At 45.4% G+C, this 17,901-nt stretch overlaps 1 protein-coding gene across 1 annotated transcript; it reads right to left on the minus strand.

Annotated features, from left to right (window-relative positions):
• Positions 1-1,387: 1,387 nt before the first annotated feature.
• TNFSF8 (TNF superfamily member 8) lies at positions 1,388-15,430 on the minus strand (the record flags this gene model as incomplete). The annotated part of the gene is made up of 4 exons (XM_084298787.1): positions 1,388-1,785; positions 2,162-2,233; positions 9,834-9,879; positions 15,236-15,430. 4 exons carry the CDS (start codon positions 15,428-15,430, stop codon positions 1,388-1,390), a joined length of 711 nt encoding a protein of 236 aa, XP_084154913.1.
• Positions 15,431-17,901: the final 2,471 nt, after the last annotated feature.

Consider the following 17,901-nt stretch of genomic DNA (forward strand, 5'->3'; position numbering starts at 1 on the left):
TCACACAAACCGTTCATCAGATAAGCCTGAATAATAAAAGACTTCCTGGGTTTCTGATGCCAGAAACTGATTTTTTAACCAAACTCATGACTAAAAGGTTTGGTGAAAACTGTTCACCCAGCTTAATTATGTATAAGGAAGAATGCACAGGTACCCAGGGCTGAGTTCCAAATAAAACAGGCTTTAGTAGAACCTCGGTGATGAAGAGAAAAAGGAAAGCATGAGCCCTTTGTAACTTTTCAATCCCTCCCCTCACTTTAAGAATTACATAGAAAGTAAAAGTCTGTGTTACTGAAATTCACAGAATAAGAGGGCCTGAGATTATTTTAAGTATACTTAATTATCTAAACTTTTAACTCAAAGAATATCAAATGACCTATGTCCACTGGACTGTCTGAAATCATCTTTGGGGAAGTCTGAACCTCAGATCTAAATCTTGGATTTTCCAGGAGTGCAGGTCTTTGGGTGTGTTTGCACACTGGCATGCCGTCGTGTCACTTAGGAAACTGCCAAACAAGCAGAACAGGATTTGAGGAAAATATATCATAACAAACTTTGTTATGTGGCACAAGATTGTTATTTTAATATTCTTTATGGAAAAGTCTAAAAGCCCTGGGTGAAAACAGAGGCTAAGCATTGTGCATATACGAAGTCTCTGCTCCAAAGAGCTTAATATTAAATAGAAAAAATGGATAAATAGTGAAAAGGAAGACACTTGGAACTAAATTGCATAAAGTCCATAGCAGAATGCAGCCTGGAAATGTCTGGTGAGTCCCAGGTCTCCTACATCCTGTCCCAGAGTTTTAGCTACCAGCCTAGGAGTCAGTAATTTCCTCATCTTTACTCTCTATGTTCTATCCATAAACCTGCTCCAGAGTTGTGGTTGCATGCTCTAGTTGAAAAAAAAAAAAAAAAAAAAAGCCTTAATTACAAGCTTTGACTGTTAGTTAATTTTTTTTAATGACCTTGCCAATGACTAGACCATAAAATTTAGACAAAAGGATTTCTCCATCTCCTGAGCACAGGCACCTTGCCAGCAGTGCATTAGCCAAAAAGCCTTGATATTGTGTACTCTTCCCATAATGTGGTTGCATTTTGGCCTCTATTTGCACAGCATTGTTTTGAGGAACCACTGGCACGTCTGTGGGTTGTGTGCTGGATAGTCCAACACCAGTCCTACCCTGAGCCAAAGCAGAGCAACCCTACATCTGCCAGGTGTGGGTCTTGTAGCTTTAGATTTCATTCTGGGACACAAAGTTCCTTGTTTACCCTAGCAATAAGGTAAGATAGGAAACATGAAACAAGGTGTAGCCTAGTAAAAGCAGGCTGCTGTCATTCAGAGAAAGACAGAGAAAGTCTGGGCAGCAGTGGGAAGTCAGAGGACTTCTCACATTTCATCACTGTACCTCAAGACCCCAAGAACATTATCATTGGGAAGGGAAATTTCATTCAAGAATTTAGGATGATTAAGTGTTACTGATATCCGGTCCTCCACATTCAGGTACGTCAAATGGAACTGGAACAAGGTCTTAAAAGTCTTTTCTTGGCACGTGTCTGATGCGCACCATGTGGATAATGTTTGCCGGTTGACTTTGCCGTTTACAAGGAACTCTATCTTGAGGTCCGTGGGGCTGTTTGAACAGTTGGCAAAATGAAAGTTCAGGTGGCAGTAGATCAAGTAGAGGCCTTGTTGCCGTATCACCAGCTCTTCGCTCTTGCACTGGATGTCTTCACATATGCCCTTCCCAACCAAGCTCAGTTTTGAACCATTTACTGGACTTGACACTAGAAAGAAAAGCAAGGAAATTGTAAAACGAGCTGACAAACTTCACTGAGCTAAATTCAAATGTATGGGACGTGCAGCAAGGTATTTTCTAGTAAATGGAGACACCTGCTCTGAGGTTGTCCCATAGAAAACTCACAGAGAGAGCCCCGGCCCGGTGACTGTGAGCTCACAGATGGAAGTGGGGTGCTGAAAAGTCGTATGGACTGTGCAGCCCTTTGGGAAAGCCGAGACAGGGAGACGTGGTTTAAAATGGCCTTCTGCAATATTTAAGGGAAGTGGAGATGCATATTTGTGTGTCTGTGTGGGGAAGGCATCTATTATGCCTTTTGAAGTTAGAGAAAATATTAATGGGATCAGACAGGGCACCTCACTGACCTCTCATGTACGCAGCAGCTCCCTTGGTCGGGACATTCTGTAGAATTCTTAAAAAGTCTTCGGAGGTGTTCCCTGAAGGAAACAATACGTTAGGTGACCAATCCTGATTTCTTTGTACTGTAAGACATACCGTCAGTGTTCGGCACCTCTCCTGTTGCACCCGGGCTATGGACAAACCGCACAGCAGCAGCCAGAGGCGTGCGTGCTTGGGAGCTGGTTCCTGCACCTTGGCTGGTAACACCTAACCTGCACGGGGCTGCCATAGCGCCGCAGCTCCCTCGGTAAACCCTTAACACCCTACAGTGCCTGTAGGACGCAGTTCTCGCTCCCAAACGCGGGCTCCCCGCGGGCCGGGGCTGGATGCGCGGGGCCGGCTCCCTCCCGCGGCCGCGCCCGGCACTGCCGGCGGCTCCGGGACGCCCGCACCGCAGCCCGGTGCCAGAGCCCGGCCCTGCAGCCCAGATCCTGCAACCCGGTGCCACATCCCAACACCACAGCCCTGCACCACATCCTGGCCCTGCATCCCAGCTCCTGCATCCCAGCTCCTGCATCCCAGCTCCTATATACCAGCTCCTGCATCCCGTCTCCTGCATCTCACCTCCTGCCTCCCAGCTCCTCCCTGCCCCTATCCCCTTCCCCCCCTGCTGCTTCCTTTCCCATTTCACCTCCCTTTCAGCCACCTTTCACTTCCTCATCTACTTTTCCTAAGCCTCTCCTCCTTACTGAGCGCTGAATGCATGGCACTGATTATTCCTCTTTTATTCTGCGATTATAAAGCGCAGAGTTAGCACAGCTCTGTGTAGCCCGCATGCCTGTGGATTCACAGATGAGATGTACATTCAGGAAAAGAGTGTATCCCCCATGGGGCAACCAGGCAGGTTGGTGGTTGTTCCTCATTGCACTGACCTCTCCTTATTTACATCTCCTGGCCCTGCTGATGCTGGGGAAAGAGCAGCTCAGATGGGAGATTGGGAATTCCCTGTGTTTTATTCCACAGCTGAATACAAGGAATGCAATATGAAGAAATTTCAGGAAAGCCCAACCAAATTATACAACCCTGTCCCAGGGAACACAAATCATCTCTATTTTCCTGTGACTTCATTTACAAAATCAGTATGAGTCATCCACCCAGAAGGGTCCCTGAAGTACCAGTTAATACGCAAAATTAGATATCCAAGACATCAGATGACATATATCTCATTCCTTACATGAAAAGTATAGAAGTTTACTAAATACAGAGTAAGTCAAGAATCTTAACTTCCACAGAATTCCTGAAACTAAAGGTACAAGAAAGCACTTCAATCTCCAGACCCTTACAGTGTCTGCTTAGCCTGATTTTTCAGAGATGCTTGGTCAGGAGGATAGATAAATGTGGGAAAAGCGAGTCCCATACACAGGTCTCACTGGTTTGTAACAGTGCCCCCTTTGCACTCGTACTGTTGGAGGAGGCTATGTATGTCTTGAAAGAACTGTAATCTCTCTCTGACTCCATTAGCTGAAACACTTTTGAGGGGAGCAGGTGTTCCCTGCTCTCCAAGAATGAGTAAATTGTGTATCAAAGTCCCTTTTCTGTGCTGGAAATCCCCAGAGAAAAACCAAAGCCTGCTTTTCTGATGTTAGTCATATCAACACAGAGTTTTAATGAGTGTACAGAAATAAGGAGATGGTGAATATAAGAAAACTCTTCTGACCCTTATTTCAGGCTAATGCTGATACAGTGGTAGCAAGAGTCTTTGGCAATGCATAGCCAGCATCCTCAGCCCACTTGCGTTACTGATGTCCTTCAGGAAAGAAGAGTAGTTTTAGAGAAACTCGGTGCCATTTCGGGGCTTTACCCTACAGAGCAGAAAATCCCCTGCTGCTCAAGCAGACCTTGGAAGCTGCAGCCCCACAACTTCTGCTAGGCAAGCAGAAGTGTTGTACCCGCACGCAAGCACCTTGATGTTGCCAGGAGCCCCATCAGCCCTGAGCTATCTCAGGATTTTCATGGCATCACTCAAAACCTACCCCTCACTCATATGGCTGTGCTTGCACTTTCAAAGCTGTACTTACACCCATTGATGTCAGCAAGTTTTGTACATGTGTGTTTAAGCCATTTGTTTGGTGACATCAGCTGTGTTTCTGAGAAGGCAAGTTATGGAAAAAAACGTATAGAGACATTTCCTGCCCTCGCTCCGCTGAGACAGCTTGTAACCTTTTTCTAGTTTTATTTCTCAAGTTACTTTTATCTGAAACATTTCAGCACAAGCCGGCAAAGACTGAAATTACTAGAGCTTCAGGACTGATCAATGGATATGTTCAATCACATCGCCTAATTGGCTTTTCTCTAGTAGCAGTGTAAATCAGAAGTAATCCCACAGAAGTCAATCGGATTATATCAGTTTAAAAACACTGTGAGAAGGAGGAATAGCAAAGCCACAACTGGGCCTAAGTACCAAGGAGCTCACACTGGTTTCATGTCCGCCGTGATGCACGGACGCTGCAGATCAGGTTGCTTGAAAGAAACCTGCCTATAAGGAAGGACTCATAGCAGGAAGCCATTTAGGTTATTTTGCCCTAAGGAAGCCCTTAGGAGACAATGCACTTTTGTCTTCCTGACCCCTTTTACCACAGGATAAGCATCCAGAGGGGGGCAGCCCTGAAGGAAAGGACCGAGCAATTTTTGTGTGCATTACGAAGCTTTTCCCCGCCAAGCCAAAGGGGCTGTGAAACGGCTCAGTGGAGCTGCAGCATCACTGCCACCTCCACGATTTCCACCTGCAAAATGGAAAGAGCCTTGCATTGAAACAGCAGGACCTATAGAGGCTGTGTCTGCCTGCCAGGAGGAACCTGAGGCTGCAGGACACATGGTTGTGTCTGAGCCAGGTCTGAGGAGATGTGGCTCCACCTGGGGAACATTCCTCACCACTTGCTGCCTCAGTTTCCCCACCTGTGAGATGGGTATAACAGGAGCAGAGGCACAGGGCAGTGATACCAAGAGCCAAAAGCGGCATGGCAGATCAAAGCATTGCTACCCAGGAAGGAAAAGCCCCTTAGATGTTTTGTTTGTTTGTTTTTGAGGCTCCTCCTAGTACCAACCACCCATGTGTTACGGTGAGGTTCCTCTGCAGGGCATACAGCATTAGGGCTGGCTGGGAGCTGAGTGAGGACAGACAAACAGATCAAAAACCTATCTTATCTTAAGGATAAATTAAATAAGAAAAATATCCTTAAAGGTAAAGAAGGCAAGAAACAGCTTTCAATCCTTTCTTATACTCTACCAATTTAAATGCTGACAAAATTAGGCAAGGTGACTTCATCTGTTTCTGTCAGAGTGCTGGAGGCAGCAGATCTTGCTGTGCTTTATTTCTTTATGACACCCCACAGCTCTCTCTGACCTCCCCCCTTCCAGTTTCAGTGTTCTGCAAGCAGCTGCTGGCCGGCACTGGTGGAGAGCCCCAGCTGCGTGGTGCTGTGACAAGTGCCAGCTGGGTGATGTCCTCTCCTGGGCTCCACCTGTGGCTGCGCTTGTTGTGCATGCACTGGGTGTCTTTGGTCCTTGGGAGCCCAAGGACAACCACACCGGTCCTTCAGAAGCATCCCTTTCTTTCCTTTGGATTTGGGAGTAACATCTTAGGAACTCCTCATCACAACAAACCTGACTACTGCAGGGTTTTTTGCACAGAATTTAAGGCCAAAACTCTTCAAGGCTTTCACCTGCTTGCCAGTATTGCGTGGGTCACAAAATTTCATGGAGCTGTTTGTATATGTATATATATGTTCATCTATAACTTGCATTTTTAATATTGGAGAGGCAGAGGATCTAACATTCAGCATTTTGGCAATACTAATCATCTCGTTACTAGCTAAATAAGCCCCTCTTATGGCTAACTGGAATCAGGCTAGCAGCAGTTTCCGCTGGATGCTTGCCAAGGAGCATGCCTCTGCACTCCTTCTAGCATTTGCAAGCCCAGGCTTGACAAAAATTTCTGAACCGAGAAACACAGCTCATCTGCCCTGACCTTTCTGAGAGCAGACAGACCCTCATACAGTTTTACATATATTTGCACAAACATGCACGTGTATTGTAGGTGATAAAGCAAAAAAAAACCACTGGTGTAAACATCAAGTGTCCATTTCTGAAGAACCTGTCTGCACTCAGATATTTTACCACAGTTCTGGAAAGACTGTTTGCTTCACCAGCTTCAGCCTGATTTACCCTAGGGTAGAAAATAATGTATAGGTGAATGTCACCTGTATTATCTTTAATTCCTGGGACCAGATTTTCTATTTGGGAAGCTATTTCCCCTTGCAACTGTGAATGGAGTGCTGAATTTCCTTTGAATTATCTTTATACATATGAGCAGTGCACGTGTACCTATGTATCTGCAGGTTTTTTATTTTGCGAATGAGAGCGGATTTGGTTTCATGTCTCTGTAGTCCCAAATAAAAAGAAAAGCCACCAGTCCAGGTTTATAGCATTTCAAGGGAAATGAGGCTTGGTGAGGACAACGAGGAGAGGATGAGGACTGAACATCTCCAGATGCTGGCAGATCATAAATTTCTCTGTGCCTTGTTTTTTTTTTCCACCAAAATGAATCTACCAATCATACCCTTCTGGCCTGTATTAATATTTATGGCAACCTGTGATTCCATATTTATGAATGTGGATGAGTTTCTGCAGAGAAATATTTCCCCAGAAACAACATTTCACAAACATTTACCTCACGATGAATTTAATGCCTTCCCCTGTTGCTTCAGCAACGATGGCACAGGGGTTTTCAGGAAATTGCTATCGTTTTTCACACAAACATTTAATTAGCTGACGTTGCATCTCAGCTACTGCTTGCACATTTCTGGAAACCCATCCATTGAGGACAGACAGCTGAGTCAGGAACGCAAAACTCCTATAGATCTGCTTTAGTGCCCACTGGTGTATAGCTAATAATAGAACACAATCTCCTTGGAAATCTAAATGCAAATCACAGTGTTTTTCCTGCCTTGAGATCACTAAATTAATTCAGGGAAGTAGCCATGTCTGGACCACTGTCCCTTCGTAGTGCAATGCACTCTGCCCGAGTGAGGTGCAGACGTTCCCACCTGCACACTCCTGCATCCCCTGTTAGCATCTCCGAGAAGCTTTGCACAAGTTGGCCCCTTCAGCCTCCCCATTTCTACAGACACAGGGTTGGAGCAAGGCTGAGCACCCAACTGGCAATTCAGCAATGCTCAATTTGCTTTCTCGGCCTCCTTTCAATTCAGGGCTTCCAAGTCCCGTTGTGAAGCAGGGGGTGCAACACCCTCCAAATTACATTATCAACACTGGGGCTGTCCAAGGGGCAGCCACAAATGCAAACCTAAATCCACAGCCACTCCAGCCTCACCACCATTGCCATCCTGCAACATTTCTTATGCTTCTGGTCTTACTCTGCAGCTGCGGGATGGGACTTGCAGCAGCTGCCGAGGCTCTCTGCTTAGAAGTCAGCAAGCGATGCCTGGCAGCGGACGACAGAGCTCCGTGCCGAGGGGCCCGCTGTAAATTACCCACTGGGATCTATTAATCAATTAGCCCTGCTTTATGCATTTTAAGAGAAAAACAAAAGGCCATTGTAATTTGCTCACACTTTAATGCTCCATTACCCCATCAGAGCTGTGCAATAGAGCCTGACAGGCGGGGAGGTGTAGGCTGATCGAGCACCTGCACACACTGCAGACAGCTTTCGGCAGCCCTTCCTGCCTTGTGGCATTTTGCTATGCCCTCCTTTGTCTTACACTAATGGCATCACTGCAGATTTAACAGCAGAATTTAGAGCAACAGGATTCCTGTAATTGATATTGACCCAAAGGCAAAATGTTTTCTAGCTAAGGAAACACATCTTGTAAATTCCTGGAGAGAACATGCTCCTCCTGCCTGGCACCTGCCAGATGTTGATGAGGAGAAAGAACAATTGGCACAGATTGTGAGATTTGAAAGTAAATAAATAAAATTGCAATGCAACTTTTTTTTTTTTTTTTTTCCTCAATGTGAGACCTCTCCTTCCTACTTTGGGAATGCCAGTATTGCTTGTGTTTTGCTTTTACATAACCCTGACCTACGACAGAGGCTCAGTGGCTCCTCCTCTGTCAATCACTAGACACCTCTCCGACGGCTTTCACTACCTCTTTCTAATCGGTGGTAAAACTCAGCCATGAAAACCAGCGCCGTTCTGGTGATTTCTCTGAGGTTGGGCTGGCTTGTGAGGCAGAGGCTCTGCTCTGGGGCTGCACCGCTCCACAGGCACTGGGGACTTGCTGCCACCATGGGGGATGTGGGCAGCCAGGCTGAGGCTTTGCAACCACTTAGGTTTGCAAAGCTCCTTTCTGGGCAATTTTGGGGATGCACTGGAATGAGGCTGTGATAGGGCTGCCCAAACTCCCTTATTCAAATCTGCCCTGCATGTTAAGACCCTGCTTTATTTCTGAGGATCTTCAAGTACAAGCTATAGTACCAGAAAGCCATAGAAAAACTTAAGGAGATATATAGAAGATACACAGAGAGAAAAAAAAAGCACTGAGGGGAGAAGAAAGTCCCTCCTGTTTTACAGGAGTTTGAAAACACACAAAAATGATGGTGAGGTTGATGCAAAGTTCTCAGGAAGGGCAGTGGGACATGCAGGGACAACTTCGTGTGGTATGAAAAAAGCCCAATACAGAACAGTCCTGGATTCAAAAATTCTGCTAGTTAGAGTGTATATTGCCCAAATGCTTCATTATGTCACCTGTGCACAAAAACAGAGGTGCAGAAAATATAGTTATGTAAGGAAGGTTTTCTGGACCTTGATTTTTCAGATTCCTGTTGTGCCAACACCTCTAGATGATCACTGTGCTTCAGTTTTCCCATATGAGGAGTGGGAGGTGATGCTATCTCATGTCTTCTGGGACTAACTAGGAACTCGTATTTGCAAGTCAAAATACTTGATGCTAAGGACCAAAGAAACAGGAAGGCAATAGAAATTAAATAAACAGTGCTTCTCTGATTTATACTAAGGGAAAACAGAATCTTGGTAGGCTGTCTCTGCTAGGCTAGTTTGAAAGGTTTCTCCAATTTTGGATTCCCTATGTCCGTACTCTGCCTGTTTAAATTCCCTGCTCCTTGCCTCTTGCTGCTGTTTTCCACTTGCTTCTCCTCGACCTACCCCTTCCCTCCTCCCTTTTTCCTGCAAGCCAGTAAAAAACACGTAACTACTCCAGACCAGAGGAGTTCAAGAGGAGCTCCTGTTGTTTTGAAATATGTGCTAACATGTTTACACCCTGTCCCAGGACAGGGACCAGGGACATTATGTCCCCATGTGCAAGAGCCAGCCCTTAAAATAAGACCTAATAGAATGATGTTCACATCCTCTGGCAAAAATGCTTTCTTGCAAAGACACCTCAGGGCAGATTCAGAAATGCTTGTTATTTCCTCAGCGATGCCCTGGTTTCCGGAGGTACCGAGTAATTTGAAAGTTTTTTTCTTCTTCTTCTTCTCCTCTCTCTCTCTCTCTTTTTTTTTTTTTTTTTTTTTTTTTTTTTTTTTTTCCACTGCCTTGGCTTTTCACCAAGAAGTGACTTTATGTGAAATGTTGAGATGTGCATAATTGCCTTACTCACGATCCTGGGCAATACTTGCATTACAAATGAAACACAGCACAGGCTGTCAATTTAGGTGTCTTACCTTTGCGGATGGGTTCTGTGATGCCCTCTGTGGCAGGATCAGCTGCCTGGAAGAGAAATGAGAGTGGGGAGGTTATTCTGGGAGCAGGGCACACCTGTGTTCAAGTGGGACTCTATTTGTCGATATTAAAAGTTTCCACTGCATCCCAGGAAGGCACTGCAGAGCTGGGAGTTACACAGCATATGGCTCCTACAGAGCACCCCAGCATCCCAGTGAGGGAGAGCTGTGGAGCACAGCCCTTCAGCAACTCTGCACTTAGAAAATTCATCCTCAGTCATTCCTCATCACAGCTTTTTTTTTTTTTTTTTTTTTTTTGTTTGTTTGTTTGTTTCCCTGAAAGTAGTAGAAATCTACATTTCTGACACAGCAAATTTCCCAGTGCTGTAAGAAATGTGTGTGGCTTTTGTTGGGGTTGTTTTGGAAGCAGAAGCCCTGAAGCTCTCCCTGTGGCTTGCAAAGCTTGGGGGGAGTAGGACAGAGTGGGACTGGACACCCTTCAGAGCCAGTGTTTGGCCCTGGGAAGCCTGGCTGGATGAAAATAAAAGCTGCAGAGCCCCAGCACAGGTCTGGGAGCAGCAGTGTTGTCCTGCCTCACCTTTTCTCCTACTTCTTGCTTCTTGACCCAAAGGTCAAAAAGGAATGGGGAATTGTCCTCTGTCAGCGTGGCCTGAAAACTTCTCAGGAAACATGCTCCAAATGTGAAAGGCGGTAGGCTTCCTCTGTGGTCTAGCTTCTGTTTTGGCATACCTCTCTGCTTTCCAAACATGAATTCCTCGGGCCTGTGCCTACTTGTGTATCTACTTCCATGCAGGTTATAGCTCTAACAGCTCATAACTGTACATCAGTGCCCCCAGGGAGCAAACAAATTTTCCTGACAGCTGTGGAAAGAAATTGTGAGTGCCTCAGCACTTGAAACTCTGTGTCATGTCCCTTCGCTCACACACAGTGCTAATTTCAGTATCAGGGAGTGGTTTCTGTTCCCTTCCAGACTATCCTAAACTGACTCTTTTATTCTCAAATCTAATGACCTGGGCTAATTGTGCTGTGTAACCTGGCCAGGCCCAATTCAGCATGTCCAAGGATTAGAAAGTTGGGAATCTGGTACTAGCTTTGGCAGAACATCTGTTATCTCCTGGGAAAAGCAAGGCAGCCTATACATGTGGCAGGAGACACCATCATCCGCAGTGGTCTGGAGATCTCAAGGGTCTTAAAATATGAGCAATTTATTTCTAGGTGTAAATAGAATAATGTGTGGCATGAGGAGAAAGAAGATGGTTGGACAGTAAGAGAAGTCACGCTGTGTCTGTTTCTGGTACTTAATGTTGTGGCCTTAGATGTTTAAGAATACATTTAATTTTGACTTTGGCCTAAAGTGACCGTGCTTTCAACTACAGCTGAAATGTAGAGAAATGTCTGTTCCAGGCAAGCTGAAATTATCCTTTGGTCTAATAGCAAGATATTGCATCCTGCAGATAGAGATTGTATAGGTGCTTTGTGATTTGGGAACCTACAATATCTGAGTCGTTCATTTTCTCTTCCCACACCCATGTAAGACAGGGAGAAAGATGCTATCTCCTCAGCAAGATTACGCTCAATATGATCAGAAAGAAAAGCCATGGCTGTCTACAGAGAGGTTGGTAAAGTAACTGAGATGTTACTATCAGTGAGGTGCTCGCCTCTCAGCCCTCCCTCAGAGACAGCATGCAGGATGAGGCTGATGGCACACAGCATGCTTTGTAGCCAGGGCAACAGAAAAAGAATTAAAATGAATTAACATATTGTGTCCTCACTTGGGAAGTCTCCCAGTGGGTGAAAACATGAGATATTAATTCAATTTATTTTAGTGGCAAGTGACTAGGTATTCAAATAACACTTTAGATCTTGCTTTGAAATATTACTAGCATTGCTGTTTTCTCTTGTGACAGCCAGCACATTGCGTGTAATAGTGTAATTTGGAATGCACAGGGACGCATGCTAGGAGCTCAGAGAGGTTTAACAGAGCACTGGCTCGGGAACAATTCAGTACAATGAATTCACCCTGTCTGCAGTGATCTGGGTGCTGCTGATGAAGGATCTTAGACTTGGCAAGCAGAAGAATTTGAACTTGCTTCATTAGAGAAAATGATAATCAGGTGCCAGTGAAACTCCTGTCTTTCTTCCTTTCCTTAATTACTTTACAAGAAAGTTTCCCAAGCTGAGACAGACCGATGCTGTTATAGTAGTCACTGAACCACAGAATGGCCCGAGTTGGAAGGGACCCACAGGGACCATTGCATCCAGGCCCTGGCTCCGTTCAGGACCACCCAAAAAACAGACCCTAGGTCTGAGAGCATTGTCTAAATGCTCCTTGAGCTCTGTCAGCTCAGTGCCATGCCCACATCCCTAGGGAGCCTGTCCCAGTGCCTGACCACCTCTGCGTGCAGAACCTCTCCCTAACACCCAGCCTGAGCCTCCCCTGTCACAGCTCCACGCCGTTCCCTTGGGTCACTCTAACACTCGGGCTCAGAGCTGAGTGTTTGTTTAACCAGAAGTCTCCAAAATGCGTGCCCACCTCTACAAAGCCCAGGACAACGCATCCCAAAACACAGTGCCCCAGAAATGAGCCTGAGATCAGCTTCATGAGGCCCAGGGCTTTCGCAAGAGTGCGTCCCGCAGGTCCCAGCAACAGAAGCTGAGGACATTAATTAATCTCCGGGCTTCAAACCTTCGTTATCCGTGGCTGGCTGAGCCGGGGGGCAAAGCAGACGTACTTTGGTGTTCAACGAGTGGGAAATTGCTGGCAGGGGCTATTTTAATTTCCTTTTTCCTTCGTTTTTGTCAGGGTTGTCCACCAGAGGGGGCCAGCAGGCTCCGATGGGCCTGCTCTCGGCAAGGCTCCTTACAGACCTGTAAGTAGCCATAAATCAGCCAAAGGCAGTGCAGGGACGTGGCTCCTGCAGCCCCGCTGCTAACGGGGTTTGCAGGGTAACTAGCGGCAGGACTAGAGGGAACGGCCTCAAGTTGCACCAGGGGAGGTGCAGGTTGGAAATGAGGAGACATTTCTTCTCAGAAAGAGTGGCCAGATGTTGGAATGGGTTGCCCAGGGAGGTGGTGGATTCACCGTCCCTGGGGGTGTTCAAGGAAAGGTTGGACGTGGTGCTTGGGGACATGGTTTAGTGGGTGACATTGGTGGTAGGGGGATGGTTGGACCAGATGATCTTGGAGGGCTTTTCCAACCCTAATGATTCCATGATTGACTCCAGTGGCCTGAGGAGGAGACCAGCAAACACAAAGACCAGCACTGACTCCTAGCAGTCAGCTGGTGCCTGAGCCACACTGAGGGGACTTGCCCATGCTGCTTAGAGGGTAACTATATGGCCCCTACAAAATGCAGAGCAGTGATGGACTGTCCCAGACTTCACCCAGAATCTGTTCATAGTGTTACACCTCATGGCCTAGGTGTCTAATACAGCGTACCTTGCAGTACAGTCCAAGGTGTCCTGGGCTTTATGTGTCCTAATTACAGTTCTCTATTCCTTTCTTACCTCTTCCACTGATTTTCTCTCTCTCCATATATACAGACATCTACATAGGTGTATGTGTGTTTATCTATATCTACCATCTATATCTATCTATATATCTAGCAGCAGTGAACCGCAGCAGGCAGAAGCACAGAGGCCTCATGGCCCTTCTAACAGTGTTAAGAGGGAAAATGTAGGCAAAGGTCCACTATGCAGCAACTGCTCTTGTCTGTGAGGAAAAACAAAAATCACTTCTAAAAGATGTAGGTAAGTGAATGGGCCAATACAAAGTGTTTCTGTAGATGAAAGCTGGGAACTGAACTGACTTCAGCTCTGAATGTAGTTCCAAAAAATGACACTTCCCAGGTCTGACACTGTGCTGTACCGCCTTTCTTGAAAACAAAGTGTAAAGGAAATTTCTTAGGGTGTTGGAAAATGTGGGGGAATGAATAATGTTTCCAAATCTAACACTGTTTCCGAAGCAGCTGCAGTAATGTCATTACTCTTTTAAATGAAAACCTTGACTCTTTCAGTAATATTGTTCCTCTGGCAACTGGTGTAACTGCATTTATCCTGATGGAGAAGTAATTTAATGCTTACTTTCATAATAAGTACAAATGAAAGCCTCATTATATAGGAAAACTGTGGCAATTCTGTAATTACCCAGGCTGTTATTTTAAAGATCTCCCTTAATGTCCCACTATTTATCACTTGAAAATCCCCATGTCTCATTCTAACTGTCTCCAAACTGCTTCTCTTTTGGAAGAACGCTGATTTCAGGTAAATGACTCCTTGCTGGTACAACTTAAAGAAGTATCAGTCAAGCTTTAATGGTTTAATTTCTGGGTAATGAGCATACACAGATACATAAATTGTACAGGATCAATTTAGTAAGAGAAAATATTGTGCTGAATGAACATATTTTGTTTTCCATGGCCAGCATCATTCAGCAGCTCCATGCTGGTGCTTTCATTCTATGAATCATAGCAGAGATGCTTCAGCACTTAGATTTTTGCACTAAGATTTCAAAGACTATAAAACTTCTAACGTGATATTATACTCTGGTAAAATTCGTAGCAACATTCCTGGTAGGATCAGAAATGCACCTTTTGTATTCACAAACCTGTACCTCTGTCCTGGATGGACCTGTCTCACTGATTCCCCATTCAGTCCCAGATCCTCTGTATTTTAAGAAGGGGGAAATGTCATTAGGCAGCGGGAAGAGTTCTTTTTCTCAGACCTTGTCTCACTTACATCCTTCAGCTATCCTTGCTATAACTATTTTTGCATTAAAAAATCACTCCCGAGAGCAAGACTGACAAAAACGTTGAGGCATCACGAGGTTCCTTGCCACATCCACTGCTCAGGGTTGTTCAGGGGAGCTCTGCTTCACTGCCTCTCATGGCATCCTAGCAGACAGCACCACACAGCGTCACACAGCCAGATGGCTTGTACTGTGTCCATCCCTAACAGACACTGTCAGACCAGGCAAGACCGGACCAGACTATCTTGGACAGCGGTTGCTCTCCAGAGAAGTGGCAGGAGATACATAAGCCAGGCAGCAGACACTGAGGCACTGATATGTCTTCGTTCCACTTCTCCTCCTAACTAGGCTGGACATAGTGTGGATTGACTCTTGGATTATGAGCTTCCCATTTCCATTCATAGAGAAGAAATTGCATGCTAGAAATAATGTTGCCCATGGAGCAATGATTTCTTTTTTTGAAGGTTCTTTGCTCTCCCTCTTTGTTTTGTCCCCTATCTTGTGTGTGTACTCATTACAGGTGGCAGAGATTGATCTGCTAGCTACAGAATATTATTTGGAGAGAGGGAGGTTACATTAGAAAATAAAGAAAAAAGAACAAAAGAAAAAGGCAATGAATTAAGTGAGAAATTGCTTACCGTCCTCTGAATGACTAAGACCATGATGGTGGCTAGTGCAAAGACGAGTAATGTGGCGAGGGTAGCGATGATGAAATACAAACATGTTTTGTTAGTGGCTCCAAGCCTCCTTGAAACGGTGTCTTCACTCACATGCATGGCTGATTCATGAGAGTCCTTCACCTGAAAAAGTGTTTGCTCTTGTGCCGAGCACATTCTTATATAGCTCTCAGGGTACTGCTCTGTATCTCCCCTTGGTCAGGTTCAGGTCGCAGCCCATCTCTGTTCCTGGCAGGATTTTCCCCCTTCATCCTGGCTCATGTGATCTGGAAAAAAAACTTCATCACTTGTGGTATGAAGAAAGAAGGACCTGGGGGCGTGATGCAGGTTGCAGCTGTGAAGAGGGGAAGGAGCTTCATGTTCTTGATCAGGGATTTCGCGACAGCCGTCTTGTATGCTGCATTGGAGGTTTCTGATGTCAGAAGGTGAATAGTTACCAAGATCAGTCCCCCCCCTCCCTGCCGCTGGCTTTCTGTGAAACAGAGAGCTATGCAAATTTTGTTTCATTTTATACTCAGTGCAGCTACAGCTCGGTACAGTACCTCACCCCAGAGCGCTGCCTTCCTGTTGCACAGAGTAATCTCTTGTGATTCTCCGCAGCGTCCCAGCGCTGTGATCGCCGGCGCTCTGCATTGACCTGGGCTTTGTGTCTGGTGGCTGCTGCTCCTGCCTCTGAAGTCTGCAGATGGTGGGTGAGATTATGCTTGAACATTTCTCAGAAATTGTCAGGAAGATGTCTCTGATGCAGGACACAAATTCTAGGCAAAGGCATAGACAGAAAGTGGTCACACCAAAGTAACTGAAAGCATGATGTCAGGATGTGCCTGCAGAGCATGTCTGTATTTGCTTCCATGCCCTGACAGCAGCTGCTGAATTTATCCTGGTTTATCCCTTGCCCACAAGTATCTCTGTTCCAGGCTTGTTCTAGCACCCAGCCATGAAGTTTATCACCAAACCCAATCGAGACTTCTCTAACTGGAAGCACCGCCACTGCTTTCCAGCGTGGAATCATCAGTAATACCTAACCCTGCATTTTTTGTGTGAGATGACTGCTTGCTTTCTGGCTAGCCCAACTCGAAAGACATTTTGGTGTTCTGAAAATTTTCACAGTTAGATGCATGTCCTCTTTTGATTCATAACTATGGAAACCAAATAACTTGTGTAACAGATCAGGATGACTAGGATTATTATTTATCTTAGCTATTCCCAGTTCAGTGATATACGGTCATCAGAATGAACAAACAGGATCTTACCAATGGTCCATCTATCTCAACAGCTTGCCTTCTGTAGAGCACAACAGGAGATGCCTTGGGAAAGATATCAGAACAGAAAAAGCAGGTAAAGTTATTTATTGAGTGTAATTATCCAGGTTCCTCTGATTTTGGCTAATGGGACTCCCAAGCCAGACGTGGTACCTTTCTATTTTAATCTAGTTCTGCTTTATACCCCTGACATTAAGACATCCTGGCACCTTACTGTTATTAATACTTAGCTTTAAAAAATATCATCAGAGCACAGCAGTACAAAAGCTTGTATAGATTTCCAAACAGTGTTTTTCAGAGCATCACTTATCACTGTGGAAACAAGCAGTCTATTTTAATCAGGAGACAAAGGGAAGAATCCTCTCCTGAAAGATGAGATGGTACAGTAAGATGCTTGGTCAGGGCTTCCTCAGGAAGTCTGTCACTCAAGCCTGGGAGGTTGGATGAGGTGGATCTTCACCCTCTCAGTCCTGCCTCATGGCAGCAAACATTTTGGACAGCACCTGAAAGCAGTGGTTCTCAATCACCCTGCTATGCACTGGAAATTAGTCTTGATTTGCAAGGAAAAGAACTGCACATTCCTGAAGGCTCTTTTGACCCCTTCCAGCAGCCAGTCCTGCAGAGCTTCAAACCTATCCTTGGGAAAGCAGAGCGTGGAGGCGTTTCCAAAGAGCATCATTGCTCCGTAGCAATGTGACAATTGTGAAATGCAGGAAGATCCAAACTGCAAAGATCTTGCAGTGACTGACGGCATCTATTATACTTTAAAAGACATTAAGCATCTCTTGCTCATGGTGGAGCAGATACATACCTCAGCAAGGAAGATGACTTGCATGAGAGTAATGGTGTTGTAGTTTTAAGAATGTCCCAGCATCTTCAGTGTCATGAGGAGAGCACCGTCCTCTGTGAGCTTGTAGGTGTTTGTGGCTGTACAGAGATGTGCATGGTCAGTTCTACCTGCAAATGTCAAATACTTGTGCTAGCCTTACGTATAAGTAGATAACCAGATACTGTAGTGGTGATAATGATAAAATGAGATCAATGAAGGCCATTAAAGGGAAATGGGAAAAGTTCAGCCCCTGTGCAAGCAGGTGCAAACCAGATTAAATTTGGCTTGTTACTTTCTAGACTAAATTCAGTCAACCCACTAGCATGGCACTTGAATGCTGCAGTGTTTAGTGAGCCAGCAAAGTCTGCTCGGAAGGTCACATATAAAATATATGGCAGGCACAGAGCGTCTGCTTGTGCAATGATATCATGCAGTACAGATTTCAAAGACAGCAAACACCTAAGAATGCCCCAGGTAACAGCAGGATCAACAGATGATTCCTCTTCTTTCACCGAGGAGGGTGAAATGCCTTGAAT

Source organism: Netta rufina (genome assembly GCF_964035555.1).
Source record: "Netta rufina genome assembly, chromosome: 20".
Classification (NCBI taxonomy): Eukaryota; Metazoa; Chordata; class Aves; order Anseriformes; family Anatidae; genus Netta; species Netta rufina.